The following is a 27,785-nucleotide window of genomic DNA, read 5'->3' as shown; positions in this document are numbered from 1 at the left end:
GACTTTTTTAGTTCTGGAAGTTTAAAATTTAATGCTTATTCTCGTTTTTCATGTGTAAGTCACCCTCACTGTCCTGAAAATTAATAACAGAAGTCCTTTTTTGTTTTGCATAGTAAAACTATAGTATTTACACCATGTATTTGTATTATGGTGCTTACTTTTGTAATAGGCATTCACTTTAAAACTGAAATATTTTTGTGACAATGTGAAAGCAAAATAAACATTTCTGTTGGTTTGGGCAGTAACACTAAAGAAATATCATACCTGATAACAATGTCAGTATGAAACAGTACAGCCCTGGACAGAATACAGATAGTGGAAGGAGTAATGGAAACATATCACCATATACTTGATGTGCTTCTCACTTTGGTTATTGTTAGCAGCTACTGCAAGCTCATTTGATTTCTGCCACCTGGAAGGTGCTGTTCAGGTGGTCATGGTAATGTTTCTGTATCATCACCTTGAAAGACAAACAAGTAGACCAAATGTTGACAGTAGAACTGGATGTTTAAGGGTGTGACTGTTACAGCTTCCTATGGGCAGAAGAGTATTGTGAAAGAGATTATCCATTTTAAATGAGTCACAAACTATGCAAATTATAAGGATAATACAAAACTTTTTTTAGCAATTTATAATCTTTCCTTTGTCTTTGGTTACAGACAACCAGTAAAAAATTTGTTGTGATAGTGAGCACTGATCACTGAGCTTAGAGTTTATGTAGCTTGATTATCATGGTCAGATGAAATAGTGTTTATTAATCTATCGTGGAGACTTCCTGAATTGTGGCTCACTGTTAATTGGCTCTCATTTGCATTCTGTAATCAAAGTAACACAAATGAACCTTAAAAAGAGCTACAGTAAATACAAGCATGCACAGAAACTTTAGTTTTATAAATTAGTTTGCAAAGAAAGGATTCCTTTTGTTTATTATCTACGAGTGTGACTTTGCTTCTGCTGGCAAAATTGTCAGTAATGAGTCTCAAGCTTCAAATTGCAAACTTCTTTTTTAGTAGAAAGGACCTAAAAGGAAAATAGTAAAAAGATGTAAGATTTTATTGTTGTTTTCAGGTCCAAATAGCACGACTGAAGGAAGCAGTTGAAAGACTTCAGGATGAGGCAGCGGCAGCACGTGCAAAGGAGCAGGCGGCAGTAGATGCGTCCCGTAAGCTGCAGCGTACTGTTCGTGAACTACGTGAGGAACAAACGGCGGCGGCAGCTCGTGAATCCGAATGGGCCGTACGTAAGCGTGACCTTGAAAAGCGGCTGGAGGCTTCTGAAGCAGAAGCAGCTGCTGCACGTCAGGATCTCCGACTAGCACTTACTCGAATAGAGGATCTCCAGTCAGCAATTCGTGGAGAACTTGAAGATGGAGAGGACAGCAATGATGATGAAAATTCTGACAGGTGAGGGTATTTCTGTTTCTTGAAGATTTGCAACATGCATGTTTAGTGATGTTTTATAGGTACTTAAACAGTTGAATTGGAGAAAAGAAAATGGGGAGGGGGGCAGGGAAGTAGCTGAAGATTCACAATTTCATACATTCAAACACTATAATAAGAAATCGTGTGTGCGCACACGTGCATTGTTAGGAGAGTCTTGGGAGGAAGGGTTGGAGATGGCAGAATGTGAATACATCCTGGTAACAATTGTAAAACCAGTGTCGTAGAGAGACATGGATAGTTAGTTAAAGACATTAAGTGAGTAGCAGTACCCTGTACCACAACTAGTTATTTACTTTCCTGTTCCACTCATGGATAGAGAGAGGGAAAAATGACTGTTTGTATGAGCCCTAATTTTTCGTATCTTTTCTTTGTAGTTCCTATGCGAAATTACATTGGTGGTAGCATGATCGATCTGCTGTCAGCTTCAAATGCCAGTTCTGTAAACTTTCTCAGTAGTGTTCTTCAAAATGAATTCCTCCAAGGATTCCCACTTGAGCTCCTGAAGCATATCCGTAACACTTGAATGCTGATCAAAGCTACCGGTAACAAATCTAGCAACTCGTCTCTGAATGGCTTCCATATATTCTTTCAATCTGACCTGGTGCACGTCCCAAACACTTGAGCATTACTCAAGAATAGGTCACACTAGCATCCTATATGTTACAGATGAACTACACTTTCCTAAAATTCTCCCAATGAACCGAAGTTGACCATTGGACTTCTCTACCATATTATTGACATGCTTGTTCCATTTCATATCATTTCACAACATTATACCCAGATATTTAAACATATGACTGTGTCAAGCAGGTCACTACTAATACTGTATCTGAACATTATGGGTTTGTTTCTCCTACTCATACTCATTAACTAACCTAAACAATCTTATGTTTCTTTCCACCTATTGTCTTCTTGTGTCAAATGATGAAACTTTTATCAGGCAGTGAAGTACACATTTTTATTGTTTGATCTCTCTCATCAATTTATTGCCATTTTGGCTATTGCATAACTGATAGTATCCCTCTGTAAAATCTATATTTTCAGCTACACTAAAAATTTTTCTTGTGTATAGGTGGCTGTCTTCTCATGTTACGTAGAGCAACTTTTGATTCACTTGCAGTAGTGGCCAAAACATTTATATGTATAGAACAGTGTGGTGATTGTTTGAAAAAGTATAATTCACCTGAGTAAACTATAAAATTTGATGATGTGGAATTTTAAGTACAGCAAATGTGATCTTCAGTCTGAAGGTTGGTTTGATGCTGCTCTCCACTGTACTCTATCCTGTGTTGAGCCTCTTCATCCCCGAATATCTGCTGCAACCTACATCCTTCTGAATCTGCTTATTGTATTCATCTCTTGGTCTCCCTCTATGATTTTTTTACCCCCCCCCCCCCCCCCCCCCTCCCAAACATACATACACTTCCCTCTGATATTAAATTGTTGATCCCTCGATGTCCCACCATATGTCCTATGAACTGATCCCTTCATTTGGTCACAGTGTGCCACAAAATTTCTTGTCTCCCCAATTCTCTGCAGTACCTCCTCATTAGTTATGTGACCACCCCCACCCCTCTAATCTTCAGCATTTTTCTGTAGCACCACATTTTGAAAACTTCTATTCTCTTTGTGGTGTCACAGCCAGACACCACACTTGCTAGGTGGTAGCCTTTAAATCGGCCGCGGTCCATTAGTATACGTCGGACCCGCATGTCGCCACTGTCAGTGATAGCAGACCGAGCGCCACCACACGGCAGGTCTAGAGAGACGTACTGGCACTCGCCCCAGTTGTACAGCAGACATTCATAGCAATGGTTCACTGACAAATACGCTCTCATTTGCCGAGGGATAGTTAGCATAGCCTTCAGCTACGTCATTTGCTACAACCTAGCAAGGCGCCGTATTCAATTGATATTTATTATGTGAAGCATGTATCATCAAGAGCGATGTTCTACAATTGTGGATTAAAGTTAAGTATTATATCAACTACGTACTTTATTTGCAATTCTCAAGATATTGTCCTGTTCCAGACCTCACGCCAGTCAGCGTGTAATTAAATGCCTGCATTTCGGCCTCCTCTAGAAAAACAGTGTTGGCTCTTCTGCCAACACTACACTCTTTTTGTCTAAACTGTTTGTAGGCCATTTTTTGCTTCCATGCATGGTTACACTCCAGACAAATACTTTCAAAAAAGCCTTCTTAACACTTAAATGTATATTCTATACTAACAAAGTTCTCTTCCTTCATAATGCTTTTCTTGCCATTGCCAGTCTACATTTTATATCCGCTCTACTTTGCCCGTCATCACTTATTTTGCTGCCTGAATAGCAAAACTCATCTACCACTTTAAGCGTCTTGTTTCCTAATCTAATTTCCATAGCATCACCTGATTTAATTTGACTACATTCCATTATGCTTATTTTCATTATGCTTATTTTGCTTTTTTAATTTTCACCTTATATCCTCCTATCAAGACAATGTCCATTTCATTCAACTGCTCTTCCAAGCCCTTTGCTGTCTCTGACAGAATTACAATGTCATTGGCAAACCTCAAGGTTTTATTTCTTTTTGCTGAGCTTTAATTCTTATCCAAATGTTTCTTCGGTTTCCTTTACTGCTTGCTCAATATAGAGATTCAATAACATGACCTAAAAATTTTGAAATAATTTAATTTTTGTACTGCTACACTTTTCTTTCTGGTGTATTTACAATTTCACCTCCAGAAGATAAGTACTGGATAGCAATTCAGTTAGTCACATATCTGAAAAGTTTTATCAATGATTACAACTTTGGCTGCAACATATGCTTGCACATGATTCTTGTTTTCATTTCATAGTATTTCCTTTGCCAGGTAAAACTGTACTTTTCTAAATCTATGTTACCATTATTCTTGCAGTGCTCAAGACAGTGATGTTTCAGAAGATTCCATGAGTGTGTACCTCACAAACCATAAAGTCCACGTCAACTCCAGCCCTCGTACAACTCGAGCATCACTAGAATTGGATATAACTTCAAGGTAAAAGAAAGAAAACATTTGTTAGTTCAATAGTATGTGGAATACTGTCTGTTTTAGAATTTATGTGAGAATTACTGATATTTTGATTGCTTCTGTAGCCCTTTATTTTCTTGTTGAAAATGTTGTGTCAAGTTAACTGCAGTTCTATTTGTGAGCCACACTCAAAGTGGAAACTATCTAAACTGTAACACTGGCAGGAGTTACATATTAAATTTATGTATAAACTGTATAGTATGAATGAGGCAGAAAATTTGGAAGTTATATTAAAATAGAAGAGACCAACAACTGATAATTGCTAGTAATTGCTAGTTGCAATGACACACTGGCTGGAGAATAACTGACTTCATTATGTGTTCTAGTCATAATCTTAATGAGAGGCTGTGTAGATTGAGGAAGAGCTCAAGTGCTAGCCTGTTGTCACGCCATTCACTAACAGTAGTGATAACACTGAAACTTTGTGGTGATGTGTTCCCTGGATAGGATCTTCTGGGTTCATGGAGACTTAATGTTTTGGTCACATGTAAATCACACCAACAGTGTTGGTATACACATTCTCCATTCAGCTCAGTATCCATTCTTTTTATAACCCTTTGATTGCAGAGGATTTCCACAGTTCTCAAAGTACGCTGTGCCCTTTCTGTGGTTGACTGCTACAGCAGTAAATATGTGATGTTTGTTTGCTGTACAAGTCTCAGGATTTATGCTTGTTTATTGCTTGGCTGTGACTGACTTTATCAGCTCAATAGCAGCACTACTGGTGGACTCTTTCTATATCATGTCTGTTGGCACACCCTCACTACCAATCATAGTTACATATAAAATCAACAAATTATCATATCTGGCAAAGGTCTCTTATAAAAAATGTAATAGACTTTCTGTCTGTTGACATATCCCAAAGCACAATTAGTCCACAGTGAATAATCTAGTTGAGGCATTTATTCTGGGAGCCTACAAACACATCACAGCTGCTGAATATGTCTTTATATGTCTTATGGAAATGGCATTTACAAAAATGTATGTAGTGTAAATATTGTAAATAAATACTGCAGACCATGTGCATAACTTGTGGTCTTGAGATTAGTGCTGTTGCCTCTAGATCTTGGGTTCCCGGGTTCAATTTCTGGCTCAGGGTTTGAGTGTTTGGGTTGTTCTAATTATTTCATCTCATCTTCAACAACATGCAAGTCACTAAAGTGGTGTCGAACAGAAAGACATGCTCTAGGCAGTTGAACAACTCCAGATGAGGTGTCCAGATCAGTAGTGCCATACAGTCATTTCACTTCACGTGAGACTATCATAGTGCATGTCAAAAACTTGGAACAGACAAAGATGAGAAATGTCAAGCATGTTGAAAGTATTATTTCATTGCCATGGCAGTAATCATCCTGCTCATGAAATATGTAACAGCACTGACACACCAGTAAGTCACCTTACAATGATTGTCACTAATTTGATTTAACTAATTAATGTCAGATAGTATTAAACTTTATTAAAATACAGGGTGATTCAAAAAGGACTTTACAACTTTAAAAATTCATATAAATTTATTGAAAGAATATACAGAGCTGGGTTTAGTGTTGTTTAGTATGGAAACACACAAAGCTTTTTTACCTTAAACTAATAAACTAAAGATATTGTATGTTGCTTCCATTGGTTATCCTGCACACATCCCATTGGAAGTCATTTCTTCCCAGACTCACTGTAGCACTGCAGGTGCATCTTGCTCAGTGGCGGTGTAAATTCTTGCTCTAAGTTCAGGTAGAGAAGCTGGCATAGGAGGTACAAACACGGTTTCCTTGATGAATCCCCATTTAAAAAATTGAGTATTGACAGGTCTGGGGAACATGGGGACCATACAATTGGTGCATCCCAGCCAATCCATTGACATGGAAAGTGGTCGCTGAGAAAACTCTGGATGTCAGCCAGTTAGTGGAGAGGTGCATCATCTTAAATGAAGTAAACATTTCGTTCATGGTCGTCCTCATTGATCCATGGTATCAAAAACTATTGTAACATATCCAGCCAGGTACACTATTCTGTTGTTGGTTCTTCATGGAAAAAAAGGGGCCGTACACTTTGTTCTTTTTGAATGCACAAAAAATGTTCAGTTAAGGGCTATCACGAACAAGTTGCAACATTTGATGTGGATTTTCATTGCCCCAAATCCTACACTTAACGTGTGTTAACCTTGCGATGTAAGTGAAAAGTCAACTCATCAGAAAATATGATTTTGTCCAGGAAATGTTCATCGTCATGTAATCAATTTAACATACCTGCACAGAAGTTCTTGCAAGCAATTTTATCATTGTCTTGTATTGCTTGTATGATCATAAATCAGTACTGTTTCAAAAGCAAACAGTTTTTCAACACGTGCCAAACAGTCATATGTGGGATTTGCAGTTCGTGAGATGCATGGTGGGTTGATTTCGTAGGGCTGTTGACAAAACATTGTCTCATTCCTTCAACGATGTCATCAGATATGCTTGGATGACCTGGTGATTTCCCATCTCTTACTGAGCACCCTGTTTCTGCAAAATATTTATGCCATTCATAAATTGTAGGCCTACTATTAGGATCTTTAGTGTGGAAATTAGTCTGAACTGTTGCCACTGACTCCAGCACATGCGCACACGCACACAGCTAGGACGCTCGGGTCCAGTGAAGCCAGCCATCTTTAATGCAACTGCTGCTAGTGCTCCGTACTGTGTGATTCCGCACTAGTGAACTATGCGAGACAAAACTTGATGTATTTCCCTACAAATTGACACTACAATCACCTCTGTAGGTACTATGAATTAATTTATATGAATTTTCAAAGTTGTTAAGTCCTTTTTGAAACACCCTGTATGTGTTGTCATTTGTTTGCTGATACAGCAGCATTGTGGCAAGTGTATTTGACTTCAGTCAATGCTGAATCAAAACTATGTCTTCACATTTAAGAAACCACATTAAAACAGTCCTTCCAAGTGTACATCTCATTTATTTTTTTTCAGCAGAACAGTTCTGCTGTAGCCTGACACCAGACACTTTTCTGTTCTTAACAATATTTTAAAAAATGCAGTTGCTACTCAACATGTAGCAGAGATGCTGAGTCACAGGTAGGCACGACAAAAAGACTGTCAAAAAGCGAGCTTTTGGCCAACAAAGCCTCTGTCAAAAATGGACCCCCCCCCCCCCCCTCTCCCCACATATGGTTAGTAGCAACTATCCGTTTCATAATATTGTTACATTCTATCCTGAATTTTCAGTTGTTTTATTTTTCCATTTTTAAGTTGTACCAAAAGGTGTATATCACAAAATGTATTGAAAGTGAAAGAAATACATCATAAGTTATATGTTGTTGTGAAAAGTTCCAAATAATTCTTAATTTTTCAAATTGAAATGTTTTCTATTAACCCCCTTTTCCAAAAAAGTTTCCTTGTTTGCTTGTTATTTGTGGGCAGTAGTAGGAGGAAATAATGTGCAGGATAGAATTAAGCCTCGCATTTAATGGAAAAGAACATTCTGTAAGCATACACTGCTGTATAAAACAGACTGCAACTTCTGATAAGAAGTGTGAAGTTGTTTGTTGTTGATTGTGATAAAGACTGGACATTTTGTAATGGATAAATATTTGTTAATCATCTGTCAGCTTTATCGAACAGTCAGTTATGTAATAATGAATAATGTTTTTGCTTTGGAAACGTAAAGTTCAATTCATTATTGATGAAATCAGTGTTAGTATATGTCAGGTATTTTAACACTGTATACAAAATGCAAATAAATATTTACAATGTGATGTTCTTCACTCTCTCATCAGATCATTGGAGGTGGCTTCACTGAAAAAGCCCAACGACAGCTCAGGGAAGGAATCGTTTGCATGAGACTGTCTGAACATAGCCTGCTGTGTTGTCAGCAGCTGGCTACCACGATGAGCCGCATTCATAGGAGAATGGACTCAGTGGGGGGCAGCCTGTCACAGATGGCTCCCATACCACATTTCTGAGACTGGACTGAGTACAATAAACTGCAGGATATACTGTAACAATTTGAACATAATATATAGATTTTAGTACAATAAATTATTGTTTGCTCTCTATTAGCAAAGATATGTAATGAATTGTATAAATATGTAAAATTAAAAGCAACTTTGGGCTAATATATAAATATATATATATGTATATCTTTGTATACTGCTGCATACCTTACCAATATATTTCTTAAAGTCTTTTGAAATTCCTATCTGTGTCATTGTTAGTTTCCTGAAAGAAAACCTTGACTGTTGTGTTCAGCATTTAAAACTGTTATTGGGAAATAATTGTTTTAGTATATTTATATGTTACTGCATTTCCAATAATATAATAATTGTGTTTTTTATGGAAATGTGAACATACTTTCATTGCCATCGATTCCATTCCTGAGAAAGTGAAGTATTTGCCAATAAATGTTTTATAAATAACATGTCTTTGTTGCTTAAATATTTGTCAGAAATGATTTTTAAAGACCTATGTACAGTGTCTCATTGTTGATTGGACATGTGGAGAGAAAATGTATGATACCTATATATTTATATGAATATGGCAATCAAATAGTGGCTTGATGATAAATTTTGAGGAAGCTGAAAAAAGTTAGCAAGACAGCGGAACAAAATGGCAAACAGAAATTGCACAAATAATTGTGAAACATGGGAAATCAGAGGCACATCCAATTTGTTTACTGACTGTTATGGTCATATACTCATTCCACTGCCATCCTTTTACAAAATTATTTGAAGATATTTGAGTTTCATGACTATTTTGAATATTGCAAGATTAAAAATATAACTACTGGCAACTTGTCTGTTACTAGAGACGTCACCTGTTTTTTACCCTTAAAGATAGAGAAATACAATTCTGTGGCGATAGGCTAGAATACTAGGCAACTAAATTATTTCTTTAGACATTATTTTGCACAGATGATGTAGCTGTTGGCAAGTGTGGGTGATTTATAGCATAACTAAATGGAAGATACTTCATGTCAGTGTGTATCTCCAGCAGAATTTGTGTCTATATTTACATCTATACTCTGCAAGCCACTGTGAAGTGCATGGCAGAGGGTATATCCCAGTGAACCAGTTGTTAGGGTTTCTTCCCATTCCATTCATCTATGGATCACGGGATAAATGATTGTTTAAAAGCCTCTGTGTCGGCTGTAATTAATCTAATTGTGCCCTCAAGATCCATATGTGAGCAAAACATAAGGTGTTGTGGTATATATTGTGTCTCACTGTTTAGAGGCACAAAATGCGTGGGTGTATTCAGCTCGTTACTAAATGAAAATAAGTAGGACGGCGAGTTGATGGGAGCTGAAGGAGTCCAGGTTGCAATGATATGCGGTACGGCACACTGTTAGAGAGAAGAATTGTTATTCAAGAAACACATAGTACAATGAAAATGCTTACCTTCAGTAGTTTTTATAGGACTGCAGCTGCGGCTATGAACTGACAATCTCGTAACATGGAATACCATGAACTAATACAACATATTCTCAGGGACTTAGCCTGATGGGCCCTCCTCAGAGAATCAATGCAAACACTACAGAACTGGCTGAGGGCTGATTATGAAAGTGTCTGCCTATGTTGAAATCTAGCTAAGAAGTGAACGAGGCACACTGCAGTTCCATCGAGGTGCACAGCCTGTTAGAGTGCGCTGTGCTTGGCAGACAATGGGCTGCCAACCTTGTGTTGGCATGACATTGTAGTAGTATCTGTGGCAATGATACTACAGTATATTCCTAGTTATCATTTCAAACCAGTTCTGGAAGCATGTAAGTAGGCTTTATCAGCATAGTTTATGTTTATCTTCAACCATCTGCCAATTCAGTTTCTTCAGATTTCTATGATAGTCTCCCATGGATCAAAGAAAACTCTGGTGATTCATGCTGCCATTCTCTGTATATGTTAAATATCCCCTGTTGCTCCTGTTTGGTACAGGTCCCACATACTTCAGCAATATTGTGGAGTTGGTCACAACAGCGATAAAAATACTATTTCGTCTGTCCAGTTGATTTGAAAAGGTAACCAAAACTACTCGTGAATTAAATAAAAAGAGCATCTTACAACTTTGGCTGTTTGTATATTGAGGCAGTTAACACAAGTTGCCAACCTGCAATTAATCCAGCATGCTATAAATCCATAAAATACATATTCTGATCAAAGTATTACATTGTCGTTGCTTTTGACAAAGATAGTATTATTTCACAAATACTTAGAAGAGAGAACTAAGTAAGTTTCTTCTGTTGCTACTTATACTCCTCGAAACTACACTGTTCAGTTTGTTTCAGGTTAGGTCATTCACACTCCTCAGAGTAATGTGTGCTTGGGAGAGGCACAGTAACACATGAAAGTGCATGACATAATGCGACAGCCAACTGCAATTCTGTCTCCTGTGTATTTTTTGAGTGTAGGCAAACACTTAGTGTTTACATCTATGTTAGTGTGCATTTGGTGTCATTGTTCTTGTCATCTTAGTGTTAACTGTGGGTGACACTAACAAAACATGTCTAGTGCTATAAGTGGAACACCTTTGCTGTATGGCAAGATGGTGCATTGGACAAACATTTTGGTGGAGCAGAACTTAATTTTCCATGTGAATCTCCAGTTTTTGAGGGTTAAGTGGTTTCCCGAAGTTTCTGCATGTGCATATGACGACGAGTTCTCTGTAAAGGGCTTCTTCAGTTACCTTCATCACTCTTGTACAACCCAAGCTTACACTGTCCCTTTAATGACGTTGTTATCAACATGATGTTATACCTCAATCTTTCTTGCTTTACTGAATAAATTTTTCAAGGGTGCCTTGGAAGCAGAACTGACCCTTTGAGTGGAGAAGACTCAAATGCTATTAAGATATTACAAGAGAGCAATCAGTTCATGTGATGAGAGTGCGGGACAGCAAGAGATAGACATAATGTTGATGTTGCGACGTATTCCCAATCACTTTCTGTGCAGAATACATTGCCCAACAGCATTCTAGATCTAAGGCTGCTATGTTTCTACCGTTTATTATATTTGTTCCTTCTTGTATCCATGTTCCCACGGACAGCATTTTAACAGTATAATTTATTACATGTCACTTTATAAATAAGCTCTCTTTTACAGTATTTTCTTATCCAAGTTAATATATATTAATTTGAAACAAACCATAGTATTTCAGTGTTCCCTGGTAGCTATTAATTGTTGTGATTCTACTGAACAACACCTACCATGACTCTTATGACTTTAGTTGGCGTTAAATGTTTCATAACAATCTTATACATGATATAGCACCACTAATATGGCAGTCGGTCTTCCTCTCTTAATGGTATTATGCTAGACAACTACCATAACACTTGTACCATTGTAACTGTGAACTTAATGATAATGTGGCTCTGCATATTATTCTATGGCTAGCGGATGCTGTTAAATTCCAATAGGATGTTATTGCCTAGTCTTGAAACCAGTGCAGAATAAACTACCTTCTGTCAAGGGTCTGGGTTACAGTTGGTGACAGTCTGAAAATCACTTGTTGTGAAGGGTGACTCTGTTGCAATAGCTGCCCCAAGCCACTGCTCTACTGATCCGTAGTTGTAGATTTACCAAAATGTGTGGAATCTACAGTTGCTGTTTGCAATACACCTTCCCACCACACCTGTTGGACATACTGCTTTGAGTTAATGCACAACATGCACTCATCATATTGGAATCACTTCACAACTGCAGTTCTATCCCTCCAGATCTGCTCAAGCACCAAGTATGACACACTATACACCAGTGCCAAAATGTGACTCGTTTCATCAGAGTAAGTTAAGCACAATTAAAGGTAGTACAAGTATAGGAAAGTGTTCACAATTATATGCAAGAAGTTCCTCTTACTTGCATGTGTCCAAGTACTACCATTACTCTTAACCTGACAGATTTATGCAATCAGAAGAGGCAGTCAAAAGCAGCATAATGATTCAGCATTCACACACTTTGCTGGTCACAGTTCTGTGAATGTATCATACATCATTTATTTTGTGACCTCTATTCTGCTGTGTGCTTCGCAAGTCAAACTCAGCTTATATGCTAATGGCTAATGCTCATCGGCTAATTTGTTTTTGGAAGAAAGTTTGGAAAGGAGTGAAAATGTGGAATTTATCTTTTGTAATTGAGAAAAAAGCCTTGTTAATTGTATTAAAGACATGTTATTTGTATTAAGAAAACTGTTACAGTAGTGTAACTATAAACCATTTCTTCACTGTTATGGGCGGATAAAAAATCTCATCCAAGTTTTTAATAACCTAGAGTGTTATCAAGATGATGGAAGTGTCCTTCACCTAGTCATTTGAAAATACCAGCTATAATTCCCACCAAAACTGGTAACCATAGCTTCGCATGACATGAGCATTAAATGCTCTTAATATTAGCTGGAGTCTTGGACAACACAGCCTGGTGTAGCTACGGCTGCTGGGGACTTGTTCCACCTGTCAGCACAGTGGTGCTGTCAGCCTGTGGTGTTATCTTCCGGTCACTCAAATACTTGCAACCTATCTCATCCCAAAATTCACCAGAAACTGGTAAGGAATTGCCATACGGTATACTAATTCCATGTTTGTACACACTTTTTCTTTAATAAGTTGATTCCTTACATGGTTCATGTTTGTATAATGATTAAGGATGTTCATTCTGTTGAAGTCTTGATATAAATACTGAAAAAATTTAGAAGCTTAAAATTTTGAAATTGCCTCCCATTGTCTCAGCCAATTTTCTCTTGGGTTCGATGAGGCTCACCTCACTACTTTTCATGTTGTGTGTAAAGTTTTAACATGTCCACATTGAGTTATAATGTGCAATATAAAGTAATTAAAATAAAAAAAATACCCATTCACAATAAAAACATTGCAGTATGGTGTTCAAATTTCTTGGATAAGCTATCCAAAAAGTAATCTCTGCTAACAAACCACGTCAGCATTACTGTGTGCTTCCCATTTCGAGTATGTTGCATAGAACGGTTGTCTTTTTGACCAGTGACATTCACTTCCTTGTTCAGTTGTGGTCTGTGCTTCAGTGGTGACAGAAGTTAATAAAGCTGCAAGGAATTGAAATAATAGCTTCTTAACATATTGACTGCCCCCCCCCCCCCCCCCACCACACCACACCGCACCACACACACACACACACACACACACACACACACACAAAGCAGTAGAAGATTCACTGCCAGGCCAGGCCATGGCATCGGGCATTGACTATGCTGTGGCTCTCAGTGTGTTACAGTGTGTGTGCGCATGCATGTTAGAATGATATCTGAAGAACAGAGCAGTTGTATGTGGCTGATCAATCAAAGTCATAATCCAAGGACCGGAGATTGTAATGGGGGTAATTATATGTCAATGAAAAATTAAAAAACAGAACAAAAAAAAAAAAGCAACCCTACTCGTTACCCCCCACCCCCTCCCACACATCTGTTTGAGTTTTAGTTTTAAATTATTTCGGAATGTTCTCTCCTGATCATCTCAGCCATAAAAGAGTAATACTTTTTTTACAGTGGTGAATGTTAGTGTATATTAAGGACCAAGCTCAAAAGATGATAAAAGTTTGCTGACCGTCCTTTATAGAGTGCAGTCAAAGGATGTTTTCCATGTAAACTGCTGGTCTTGGAACATTGTTCAGCAAAATTAAACATGATGCTAATGAAATGTTAGTATAAATCCTGTTCCAGATTGCCCTGTTGTTCTTTCTGGCCCACAGTACAGCAGAAAATACTGAGGCACTTACCCTTGACATCCCAGTTCTTGTAATGTAACAATGTTGTACTTCATAATCTCTTTAGCTATTGCTTTCATTTTTCCTGGTTTCAATATTGTTCATGCATTCCAAGTTACTATTGCCATATCTTTTGTCCTTTGTCTTTGCCGAAGTTGTGTGTTCTGTATGTCCCATCCATTATCCGAGGCTCTTGTGTTTCTGTAACATGACATTTTTACAGTTATGGGCTCCACGCTCCACTGGAGGACATGGAGATTATGGAAAGTATTTTGGAATTTGAACCTGATAAATGAAAGACTCAGCAGACCGAGAATAAAATGGAAATTCAGGAATATAACAATAACGACAGCACACTCACCAACTGAGAAAGCAGGAGGAGGAATAAAAGCATAGTTCTAAGCCCTTGATAGTACGTACAGTGAAGTAAAAAACTTGTTAATTGTGCAAGACTTTAATACACAGATTGGGCAAAACAAATACAGAAGATTATCATGGAGATATGCATTACATGAAGAAAATAATGTGAATAGAGATATGTTGTGTCATAATTTACTCATCAGAGCACATGCTTTCCATACAAAAGAATAAATGTTGGAACATGGAAGTAATGTGGAAGTGGAATAGTTAACCAGAAAGAGCTTATGTTAGTAAAAGCATGATATGCCACATCAGTCATAGGTGTACAGGTCTGCAGGGGTCCAAATTGTGATTCAAACCACTATGCTATAAAATCTGTAGTAAAGAGAGAAGTTAGTGGCAATATACACTGAAGAGCCAAAGAAACTGGTACACCTGCTTAATATCGAGTAGGGCCCCGCAAGCATGCAGAAGTGCCACAACATGGCATGGCATGGACTCGACTAATGTTTGAAATAGTGCAGGAGGGAATTGACACAATGAATCCTACAGGGGTGTCCATAAATCTGTAAGAGTATGAGGGTTGGAGTTCTCTTCTAAATAGCACATTGCAAGGTGTCCCAGATATGCTCAATAATGTTCATTTCTGGGGAGTTTGGTGGCCAGCAGAAGTGTTAAACTCAGAAGAGTGTTGCTGGAGCCACTCTATAGCAACTCTGAATGTGAGGGCTGTTGCATTGTCCTGCTGGAAGTGCCAAGTCCCTCAGAATTCACAATGGACAGGAATGGATACATGTGATCAGACAAGATGCTTATGTATGTGTCACCTGTCAGAGCAGTACCTAGACGTATCAGGGGTCCCACATCACTCCAACTGTGCTTGCCGCACATCATTACAGAGCCTCCACCAACTTGAGCAATCCCCTGCTGACATGCAGGGTCCATTGATTCATGAGGTTGTCTACCCATACATATCCATTCACTTGATAAAATTTGGAACGAGACTCATCCAACCAGGTAACACGTTTCCAGTCATGAACAGTCCAATGTTGGTGTTGACGGACCCAGGTGAGTCATAAAGGTTTGTGTCATGCTTTCATCAAGGGTACACAAGTGGACCTTCGGCTTCAAAGTCATATTGTTGTTGTTACATTGAATGGTTCCCATGCTGACACTTGTTGATGATCGAGCATTGAAATCTGCAGTAATGAGCGGAAGGATTGCACTTCTGTGACATTGAATGATTCTCTTCAGTCATAATTGGTCCCATTCTTGCAGGATCTTTTTCCGGCCACAGTGATGTCAGAGATTTGATGTTTTACTGATTTCCTGATATTCATGCTACACTTGTGAAATGGTCGTACGGGAAAATCACCATGTCATCGCTACCTCAGAGATGCTGTGTCCTATCGCTCGTGCGTCGACTATAACACCATGTTCACACTCACTTAAAACTTGATAATCTGCCATTGTAGTAGCAGCAACTGACCTAACAACTGCACCAGACATTTGTTGTCTCATATAGACGTTGCCAACCTCAGCACTGTTTACATATCTCTGTATTTGAATACGCGTGCTTACACCAGTTTCTTTGGCACTTCAGTGTATAAAACTGGAATGAAGTAAAAGAAAATTGGAATATAGTGAAACTGAGTGATCTTGAAATTGTAAAAGCATACAAAATAAAAATTAAAGATCCCCTGACAACCAGTAAGGAAACAATGGGAAATCAAGAAAGATGAAACAGAATCAAGAAAATGGTGAAAGAGGCAGCAGGAGAAACTATCTGGATAAGAAGAAAAGAAAGAAATGAATGGTTTGATGATGAATATGGACTATCAATAGAACATAAAAATGCTGCAAGACTGAGAATGCTACAACGGGGAAACAAGAAGAAATGTGGATATGTAGAAAGAATTAAGATTTTATGCTCATGGGATATATAATGAAAAGAAGAAGGAATGGCTGAAAGCAAAATTTCAAGAGGTAGAAGACCTATAGGAACAGAAAGAGACAAAACATTTTGTCATGCAATATGAAATATGAGAATAAATTGTCAACCCATGCAAAATGCGTGTAAAAATAGAAATGGTAAGACAATCAAAAGGCAAACTAAAAATATTACAGAGATGGGTGGAATACTTTGAACATTCGTGCAATACCAACTCAGACCACAAGAATGGTAGGAGAATATAGATGTAAGAGCAGATGAGAGGGAAGAAGCAAAAAGACCAAAAATGGAGGAGTTGGAGTCAGTGATACATAAACTATGAAATAACCATGCACCTGGCGTAGGCGGGATAGCATCAGAACTTATAAAATTTGGTGGTTGTCCTCTCATACATGAAATAACATGAAATACATGCATTAATAAACAGCATATGGGAAAATAAAAGCTTGTCTGATGACTGGAATAATATGTCCTATATATAAGAAACGAAAAAAGTTAGCTTGTGAAAATTATAGACACACAAATTTGTTGAATACAGCCCTAAGATATTTTCTAGGGTGCTGAATGGTGCAATAAAGAAGTGTGCTGAAAATATTCTCACGATGTGGTTTTCAGCAAAATAGAGGCATTTCTGACCAGTTATTTGTTATTAGATAAAAAATAGGGAAATTTTATGAATATGACATAGATCTCCACTTCATGTTTGTTAATTTTTAACAAGCTTCTGATATTGTCAACAGGCCAGCATTATATGATGCACAAAAAGAATTGTTCATCTGTGACAAGCTGAGAATGTTAGTTAACAATAAGGACACAATTGCAAAAGTAAAAGCGAACAACAAAATGACCAAGAGCTTCAACTTTACAGATGGTGTGAAACAGGATGATGGTCTCTCTGCAGTCATGTTGAACTTACCACTGCACAGTCTGATACAAAAAACAGACAAGAGAGGAACAATAATGATGAAATCCAATCAGATATGTGCATTTGTAGATGATATCGTGATTATGGCAAGTGACGTGAACACTTTAAAGACATGTAGCAGATAAGGAATGAGAAGGAGCAGTAATTGGACTTAAGGCAAATGAAAATAAGACCAGATACATGGTGTAATCTAACCCTCCCACACATCACTATTAAAATTTTCTGTCTATGCACAAATTTTGAAAACTTTGAGAGGTGTAAGATATACAAAAGAAAAACTTATTACTTATCTTCATTATCTGGTTGTTGTTGTTATTATTGTTTATATTGGCTCCAAGTCTTGTCTAGGGGTACATTCTTGCAGCTGAAATTTTGATTTAATGTTATGGGTTCCTGAAGATTAAATAACTGATGAAGATTTTCCTGTTACAATGAATTTCTTTTTATTTCATCCCATTCTTCTAAATCACATTGACTTAACAATTTTCACCTCTATCACACCACAAATTCCATTATTGGTGACACAATCAAAAACATGTGTGATTCCATTAGAGGCATGCCCACTACTACTTCTACTCACATTCTGCCGAACTCACAATTTCCAAACAGTTTACAAAGCAAAAGAGTTTGCAAACTTTCCCGACAGGAGAAGACTCTTTACCAAACTATATCATTCTTTTATAAATATATCCAGAAATAAATTTAATAATTAATGTTATTGTGCAATTAATAATATGAATTTTAAGTATACCAGAAATTTTTTAATTTCAAATACTTGTAAAAGAAGGGTAATTTTAACTGCACATGCAGAGTACTAACAAATCAATTTCTTTTTACATATTTTAGCCTGAAACATACCACATTGAATACAAAATCATATGAAGTTCATTCACTTAGACTGCTGATAAAATGTTCACCTACACAAGAATTGATAGTATACGTGGTATCGGCTAGTTCTATAAAAAAAGGTAATTTTAGAGGAGGGTGACCCATTATAATGGTAATGTCAAATTGTAAGGCAAGAAGAACACCAAATGACCTGGAGACCTCTAATAAATGTTTAAAATCTGTCAGCTGCCTCCATTATTTAGGCGTCCTCTTAACCAGTAATAATAATTTGAGACACTGTATTAGAGAGAGAATACAAGCAGGAAATAGATCCTATTATGCAAACTTACAGGTATTCAAGAATTCTCTAACTTTGAGATCAACCAAGTTAAGGGGATACTATTCCCTTGTGTGACCAGTTATTATATAGGAATCAGAAATGTACCTGATGACCGTAGCACATGTGAACAACCTAAGGGCATTTGAAATCCTGAAAAAACTTTATGGTCCAATGAGGGAGGCAGATGGTTGGGCAGTAAGGTACAATCATCAAATACAAGAGCCCATATGAGGGAAATGCACAGTAAAATTTGATGGATCTAAAAGAATACACTGGTTCGAACATATGAGAGGATGATAGATGGCAGGATGCCCAAACAAATAATGAAAGGCAGATTGTATCCACCAGAAGGGAGGGCGGATCAAGAGCTAGATGGCTGGACAATGTGTTGGCTAACCTGACAAAGATGGGCAACCAAGGATGGAAGAGAAAAGCGGAGAACAGAGTTGTTTGGAGGAAGATTAATGAGGAGGCCAAGGCACATTGGGAACTATAGTGCTGAAGATGGAGACGAATTAGATAAATAACTGTAATTAAATTTACTAAAATTGTAATTAAACCATAATTAAATTTACTAAAACTTATGATTGTGTTTCGAGTGATGTAAGAGAGTAGGTGAATTAGTTCCTTATGTAGTAGGCTGTCCACAAATCTGAAATTCACAAGGATGCAGAATGAGATTTTCACTCTGCAGCGGAGTGTGTGCTGATATGAAACTTCCTGGCAGATTAAAAGTGTGTGCTGGACCGAGACTCGAACTCGGGACCTATGCCTTACGTGGGCAAGTGCTCTACCAACTGAACTACCCAAGCACGACTCACACCCTGTCCTCACAGCTTTACTTCTGCCAGTACGTCTCCTACCTTCCAAACTTTACAGAAGCTCTCCTGCGAACCATGCAGAACTAGCACTCCTGAAAGAAAAGATATTGCGGAGACATGACTTAGCCAAAGCCTCGGGGATGTTTCCAGAATGAGATTTTCACTCTGCAGCGGAGTGTGCGCTGATATGAAACTTCCTAGTAGATTAAAACTGTGTGCCGGACGGAGACTCAAACTCGGGACCTTTGCCTTACAAGGTCCCGAGTTTGAGTCTCGGTCTGGCACACAGTTTTAATCTGCCAGGAAGTTTCACAAGGATGCTTATTGCATTTTGGGTTTTCTGAATCTAAATAATGCAATACTTCTATATCATTATTTGTTTCAAACATGGAAAAATTTCTCCTTAGTAAATGATGACAATTAGTAATTATAAGTACAGCCATTAGCATACATTTTCAACTTGTTGCCCGAACAAGGTGGCACAGTGTTTAGCACACTGAACTCACATTTGGGAGGACAACGGTTTTCTGAGATTTAGCTAAATCGCTTCATGCAAATGCTGGGATGGTTCCTTTGAAATGGTACAGCTGATTTCCTCTCCATCATTCCCTCATCCAATGTTTGGTCCCCTCTCTCAAATCAGCCAACTTGTTGAACCCATGCTGTATCTACATCTACATCTACATTGATACTCCGCAATCCACCCAACGGTGTGTGGCGGAGGGCACTTTACGTGCCACTGTCATTACCTCCCTTTCCTGTTCCAGTCGCGTATGGTTCGCGGGAAGAACGACTGTCTGAAAGCCTCCGTGCGCGCTCTAATCTCTCTAATTTTACATTCGTGATCTCCTCGGGAAGTATAAGTAGGGGGAAGCAATATATTCAATACCTCATCCAGAAACGCACCCTCTCGAAACCTGGCGAGCAAGCTACACCGCGATGCAGAGCGCCTCTCTTGCAGAGTCTGCCACTTGAGTTTATTAAACATCTCCGTAACGCTATCACGGTTACCAAATAACCCAGTGACGAAACGCGCCGCTCTTCTTTGGATCTTCTCTATCTCCTCCGTCAACCCGACCTGGTACGGATCCCACACTGATGAGCAATACTCAAGTATAGGTCTGTATGCTTAACTAGTTAGCTGTTGATTTTTCTCTCCCTGTCATGTGAAGTACCAAACAAGAGGAGCCGTATGAACGGTCAGATGCCCCTGATGGAATGACATGGAGACCTCTAACTGTTTCCATATCACCGGTAAGCTACACATGCCCTTAAGCATAGTGGTGAACACCTCAGATGGCAAAATCCAGTTAGCAATAACAGAATCAGTACCACTTGATCTAAATTATTTTAGTCTTGGGTCATACTTTAATGGCCACTGTTACATGTGGTGGTGGGACATTGTGTGTTACAAAAAATGGAAGTCTTGACTTTGATAAACAGTTTGGTAGGGTGATAATTTTGTTTTACAAAAATCTATGTCTCTCTAGTTTGCCTATGTGACACTGGAGTGGGTGGCTGTTTAGGCACAACAGTGGAAATCTGATGATCTCTGAGGGCCTGTGCAATCTCGTTATATAAGACATACTCAAAAAGTAAGGACCATTTATTTATATAAATCAATTGTGTGACTATAGCATGATCTATTGATTGTTTATAAAGCCATAGAAGTCATTATTTTGACTAAGTAGTAGTTTAACTGTGGGTGAAAGCTGCTGTGTCCTACTGTATGTAAGTGTGAGTGGGCCGGGTTTAGTGTCATTACACGTGTGTACTCAAATCAACCGCCAATTGCATCAGTGTGGGCCAGCCATAAAAGCCACTGTAGGAAGCGTGCTCGGTCTACAGCTTTCCATCTACCGGCAGCCTGCGCCTGAATATGTGTGGAGCAGACTGACTGGTGAACTCTATGTTCTTCTAGTTTGCACCATGTACATCAGCTGTTCTGTGTCTTGTTACATGTGGAGTCACGAGAGACTTACTTCTGTTATTATTCAGAGAGTTGTGCATAAATCCGCATTTGTATTACTTGGATTGATTTCATGTATTACTTGGTCTACTACTAAAGCAAACAACATTGGGTTCTAAAAGTGTTACTGCCAAAAGTGGGAGGTCCGTGTTGGACAACAGGTTTTGAGAATAAACAAATCTACATGTGCTCACATTCATCATGAGTTGTTTATAATTTAGATGCCCAATATAATGAGTGAAAACCTTTGAGCAAGGCAGTCAGAAAAAAGCAGTATTTCTTGACTTCCAAAAAACGTTTGAGTCAGTACCACATCAACAGCTATTAACAAAAATATGATTGTATGAGATATCAAATAAAAAATATGACCAGATTGAAGGCATCTGAGTAGTAGGCTTGCACTATGTTACCTTGGATGGAGAGTGGTTTACATACATAGAAATAACTTCATGTGTGCCACTGGTAAGTGTGTTGTGGCCATTTTAGTTCATGTTGTATATTAATGACACAGGTGACAATATTAATAGCAACCTCAGACTTTTTGCAGATGAAACATATATCTTTAACCAAGTACAATCCGAAAAATCTTCACAAGTACACAGTTATATTGTGATAAGGTTTCAAAATTATGCGAAGACTGGAAACTTGTTTTAAATGTTCAGAAATGTAAAAATTTCCAATGTACAAAATCTGGAAAAATACAATTGTAACATCAATATTGCAAAAAGGAATAATATTGTTACATTCCATCCTGAATTTTTCATTGTTTGATTACAATGTCAATGAGTTATATTTTAAATCAGTCAACTCTTGTAAATACCTGGATATAACAATTTGTAGGAATATCAAATGGGGTGATCATATAGGCTCAGTAGTAGGGAAGGTAGCTGGCGTACTTCATTTCATTAGTCGTATACCAGGAAAATGCAATCAATCTACAAAGGAGGCAGCCTACAAATAACTTAAAGTGCTTTCTATCTCATAATATTGTTCATGTATGTGTGGGACCCATACCAAACAAGACTACCAAATGATAATAAACACATAGAAAAAAGCACAGTGCAAATGGTTTCAGGACTATTTGACTCAAGGGAGCGTGTCACATAAATGTGGAAAAAACTGAATAAGTGGACAAGAGTAGATTAATTAAAGCAAGCACAGAGGCATTTAAGCAGTCATTAAGCTTGTAAGGTTTGTAACCTGGAAATATTACTGGAAATCCACAGTGGCTCACAAAGAAATGTAACCTCCTACTCTAAAATAGCTTTAATTGGTGGTCTCTCACTTCAATAATAGACACAACCTTAGTGATTTAAGTTGGGTATCTTTTCACTTTTATCCGTATTAAAGCACACTTCAGTGATTACCTGTTCACAAATAGTCCTCGTTATATTATTAACTGTTCAAAATCAGAATACAGTTATTAACTATGCTCTGATCAGTCCGCTTTACTTCATGTGAAAACTACTAAACCAGGTGGCTACCACCCACAATAAGGTTTAAGCAATGGGAATGTGCCCAGTACTGATTCCCATATTGAAGTTGGATGAAAGTTGTATCAAACTCCTTTTTTAATTTAGGGCTTTTCATATTACTGAACCATTACACTGAAATATGCCTTGAGTTATATCTAGATGCTGTTCATTTTTGCAGATAAATGTTGTCATAAGGATTTCTGATCACACATTTTTATCATATAGATCTCACTGACATGATTACTGCTTGGTATTGAGATATTAGCAGGGTGATAGCTAGCTGCAGACTGATGACCTACTGCCTTGTGGTGGGATATAAAGACAGGCATAATGATAATTAGTGAGTTTAGTAATTATATTTTACTTTATGATAATATAAGGGTCAGATTTAGTATGTTGTCATCCTGTTGGCTCACGTAATAATTCTGATTAATTGTACCTTAGATAACTGCAAAACGGATAAAGTCAAACAAACTATTTAGTTGATAAACCTCTGTGGTGGATTACCAGGTTTCGCGTATGTTTCTTATGTTCATAGTTTCTGTAATTTATTCAGTGTCATGCTTGATGGCTTATTTGGGTAATCAGGTGTACTATGTGGCTTGAGAAAACTGGGGCAATAAAAGTATAACATCAGACTTGGAACTTGAACAAGCTCAACAGTTATAAAAATAAATGCAATTTCAGGTTCTCTGTATACACATACGATCTGATAGATAGTATGAGCAGTAGTCTGTGATTGCTGATGAAGCTGTAGTATATGGGAAAGTATCGTCATTGAGTGATTGTAGAAGGATGAAGAATGACTTAGAATTTCTATTTGGTGTGATGACTGTCTACTTGCTCTAAATGTAGAGAAAAATAAATTAAAATGAGTTAATGCAGATGAGTGCATCTACGTCTACATACATACTCTGCAAGCCACCATACGAATATGGTGGTTGGTATTTTGTACAACTATTTGTCATTTCCTTTCCTGTTCCACTCCCAAATAGAGTGAGTGTAAAACAACTGTATGCCTCTGTATGCTAATTTCTCCTGTCTTATCTTTATGGTCTCATGGAAACTGTATGTTGGTAGTAGTAGAATTGTTCTGCAGTCAACTTTAAATGCAGATTCTCTAACTTTCCCCAGTAGTGCTTTATGAAAAGAACATTGTCTTCCCTCCAGAGATTCTCATTTGAGTTCACGAAGCATCTACGTAATACTTGGACATTGATTGACCCTACCAGTAACAAATGTAGCAGCCCATCTCTGAACTGCTTCAATGTCTTCCTTCAATCCAGCCTGGTGGGGACCTAAAACCCATTCTGTAGGCTCGTAATTTCATTAACAGTCTGCAGTGGGGCACTGTGTCAAATGATTTCTGGAAATGTAGGAATATGGAATCAACCTATTGTCCTTCATCCATAGTTCACCATATATTGTGTGAGAAAAGGCAAGCTGAGTTTTGTATGAGTGGTACTTTCTTAATCCATAAAGGTCTGGAGACAGAAGCTATTCCATCACAAGGAAGTTTATTAGATTCACACTGAGAATATGTTCAAGAATTCTACAGCAAACAAATGTTAATGATATTGGTATGTAACTTTGTGGGTCTGTTCTTTTATTCTTCTTATATACAGAAGTTACCTGCACTTTTTTTCCAGTCAGTTGGGTGGGTGAGAGATTCACGATAAATGCAAGCTAAGTAACAGGCCGGTGCCACAGAGTACTCCCTGTAAAATCAAATTGGGATTGCACCAAGACCTACAGATTTAGTTTTTTAAACTCTTTCAGTTGCTTCTCTATGCCAGGGATGCCTGTTATCATGTTGTCTTTATGGGAGTCTGTGCAATGGCCAAACAATGGTATGTTTGTATGATTGTCCTGCATGAATGATTTCTGAAACGTGAAATTTAACACTATTCAGTGAGTGACTCAATTGAAGCCTTCGATACGCATAGCAATTTTATATATGATCATAATTTTCGTAGTTTCTTGGCAAAATCTTTTGTTAAGGTACAATGGTGGACGTTGTTGTGCACTTTGTGCATCAATCTTTTTACGGATGTACAAATTCCTATTAACTTTTGCCTGTCATCTTCTTTTTTGAATTGAGAATGCAACAATGCTTCTGCGGCATTTTTTAAATTTTCTTACTAAACCATGGTGGGTTTCCTTCATCTATAATCCAATTATTCAACGGACACTTTTCCAGATGTGTTGTCATGTAAACTTTGCCCATAATGCTGTAATGTTGGGCTACATTACTGTATTAGTGTGTGCTGCTTGGTATGGTCATGTTGATTAAATATCTAGGTGTAATGTTGCAAAATGATATGAAACTGAGTGTGCACATAAGAACGGTAGTAGGGAAGATGATTGGTCAACTTTGGTTTATTGTGAGAGTTTTAGGAAAATGTAGCTCACCTACAAAGTGTACTGCATATAGAACACGTGTGCAATCTATTCTTGAATACTGCTCAAGTGTTTGAAACCCCCACCAGGTTGGATTAAGATTTGGTCAACATGTGAGTGTTACAGATATGCTTTGTGAACTCAAATGGGAATCTCTGGAGGGATGATGACATTCTTTTCATGATACACTGTTGAGAAAGTTTAGAGAAGAGGTATTTGCAGCCAACTGCAGAATCATTCTACTGCCGTCAATGTACATTATGCGTGAGGACCAGGAAAACAAGTTAAGAGAAATTGGGGCTTTTATGGAGGGATATCATTGGTCATTTCTTCTGTGCTCCATTGGCGAATAGTACAGGAAAGGGAATGACTTATAATGATACATGGTACCACCCACCATACATCATATTGTGACTTATGGACTATGTGTGGAGATGAGGTGGGTTGGAGTTTTAATTAGTAATAACTTTTTGATTAATTACTTTTCGGAAAATATTAAGTACTGTTGGAAGTTAGGGCTATCCATTGACATAGGTCTTCTTGTGAATAAAGAGTTATTAGCTGACAGCATTATTATGATCAGTTGATACTGGAACAACTTCAATTGCAGGTTTCTCTTAAAGGAAAATGTTTTGTGCAGAACTAGCTATGGCAAAAACAGACATAGTATCTGATGGGATACCACACTCACTGGTTAACAATGTTAGTTACAATCCGTCTTGATTGCAAAAATTTTTATTCACATGATCGGTTTTGGTTCCTATAGAACCATCTTCAGATCTGCAGATTCTGTTACAGCAGCATGTGAAGGTTGCTGTGTGTGGATGGGTTACTCCTGTAACCAAAACTGCAGATCTGAAGATGGTTCTAGAGGACCCGAAACTGGTCATGTGAATAAACTGTCTTGCAATCAAGACAGATTATAACTAACATTGAACTAGCTATAATACAGGAATTTACAACACTCACATAATCTAATGAACTATTAATTTTAATGGACAGGAATTTCAACATTTTAAGTAAACACATTAGGTCTACTACCAGTTTAATACATAAAAGAAAAAAAATCAGCTACCGAAAGGAGTGGAATTGTAGCAAATGAAGTAATTCCACCTTTCTACATTACACGCTCCATACTTGGGAGAACGAGAAGAAGATATAACATGTGGTAATATTCTAAGTACTCTACCATGCTCTTCGCAGATATCAATGTAGAAGGAACTGTTAGACAACAATGTCGAGATTTTAAAAGTGGCCATACATATGTGCATGATGCAGAGAGGAGATGCAGGCCCAGTGTCCAGATCAATAAAATCATGCCTCAGGTGGGCCAGAAACTGTGATCTGATCATCAACTGATGATTGTCGCTCTGGCAGATCAATCTGCTTGTGTTAGACACACCACTATTTATGCAACAGCCATGAAAAAGCTAAGTTATTGTAAAAGTGCAAGTGACATGTTTATCAAAAACAAGAATCCATAACCACTGCCCGTTCAGAGGATAGGAACACTAAACATTTTTGCTGTGAACTCTTTGACTGCTAACTGTACAGTTTCAACCTGCTACTCAGCAACTATTAATTTTATTGAACTTGAAACAACGGCTTGGCAGGAAGCAGTTTGAAGCTATTGACAGCTGGTTCAGTTTCTAGGCACAGAACTTTGTGTGTTACACGAAATTCTACTTGGCAAATTAAAGTGCTATGATGTGAATGGCAAGATTTCAAAGAAAGCTTCAAACTGCAGATGCTTTCACTGACCTTTTGATGTCACATGACATGCTGTGGACAGAAGGCATTTAGTGCAAACAAATCACTTGCCTAATCAGTGATGTGCTAAATGACTGACTGTTCCAAGTAATCATGTAGTATTGTTTATAGCGAACTTAAACCTCTCTGCATGATGCATGGACCTCAACTGAAGAGGGCTACACGGCTGAGCTATTTATACAGTAAGTGTGATAAAGAGGAGGAGCAGGAGTTCGAATCTTATTGGTCCATTGTGTTTTTTGTCATTTGATTGTATTGACATTGGCTGAGAGAGATACGGAGATGAGAGGGGTTTCCTGACAATTTTATATCACATGACTGGTATCGAGTTACTTTACGACCGTTAACATAATTTGCACAGTTGCCTAAGGTGTGTGGGGGTGGATTGGTGACCTTGCATGTAAGTCACCTAAATGGGGAACCTGACAATGGAGTCCTTAAATCATCAAGAACGTCTCTGTACCTTGGACCTGCATTGACTACCTACTGCTTATCAGTTACAGTATTGTCATATCACTGGACGTTCACGATGCCTATCCCCCTTGCCCTTTGCTAGAACCCTTCTTTAAGAACTTCTGACGTTGTGTGCGTTAACACTACATGGAATACAGATATGAGTTGCTAATAACATTGAGCCAAGAAAAGCATATGGACCGAATGTACATAAGTCTCTGCACACTGTTATACACTGCTAGAGGGGAAATTGATTCTTAGTCATCCTATGCGGCAGTTGTAGCATTTTTCCAGGA

General features: G+C 38.0%; 1 protein-coding gene across 1 annotated transcript in view; it reads left to right on the top strand.

Moving 5' to 3' along the window:
- LOC124545602 (unconventional myosin-XVIIIa) overlaps positions 1-9,271 on the top strand; it is a 387,918-nt gene extending 378,647 nt beyond the window's left edge. The window contains exons 27-29 of the mRNA XM_047124550.1: positions 1,069-1,403; positions 4,339-4,458; positions 8,258-9,271. Of these exons, the coding sequence (XP_046980506.1) occupies positions 1,069-1,403; positions 4,339-4,458; positions 8,258-8,321 (519 nt within the window). The 3' untranslated portion in view covers positions 8,322-9,271. The remainder of the gene's footprint in view (positions 1-1,068; positions 1,404-4,338; positions 4,459-8,257) is intronic.
- Positions 9,272-27,785: the final 18,514 nt, after the last annotated feature.

Source organism: Schistocerca americana, chromosome 8 (assembly GCF_021461395.2).
Source record: "Schistocerca americana isolate TAMUIC-IGC-003095 chromosome 8, iqSchAmer2.1, whole genome shotgun sequence".
Taxonomy (NCBI): domain Eukaryota; kingdom Metazoa; phylum Arthropoda; class Insecta; order Orthoptera; family Acrididae; genus Schistocerca; species Schistocerca americana.
This window is presented reverse-complemented; position numbering and strand designations above follow the sequence as displayed.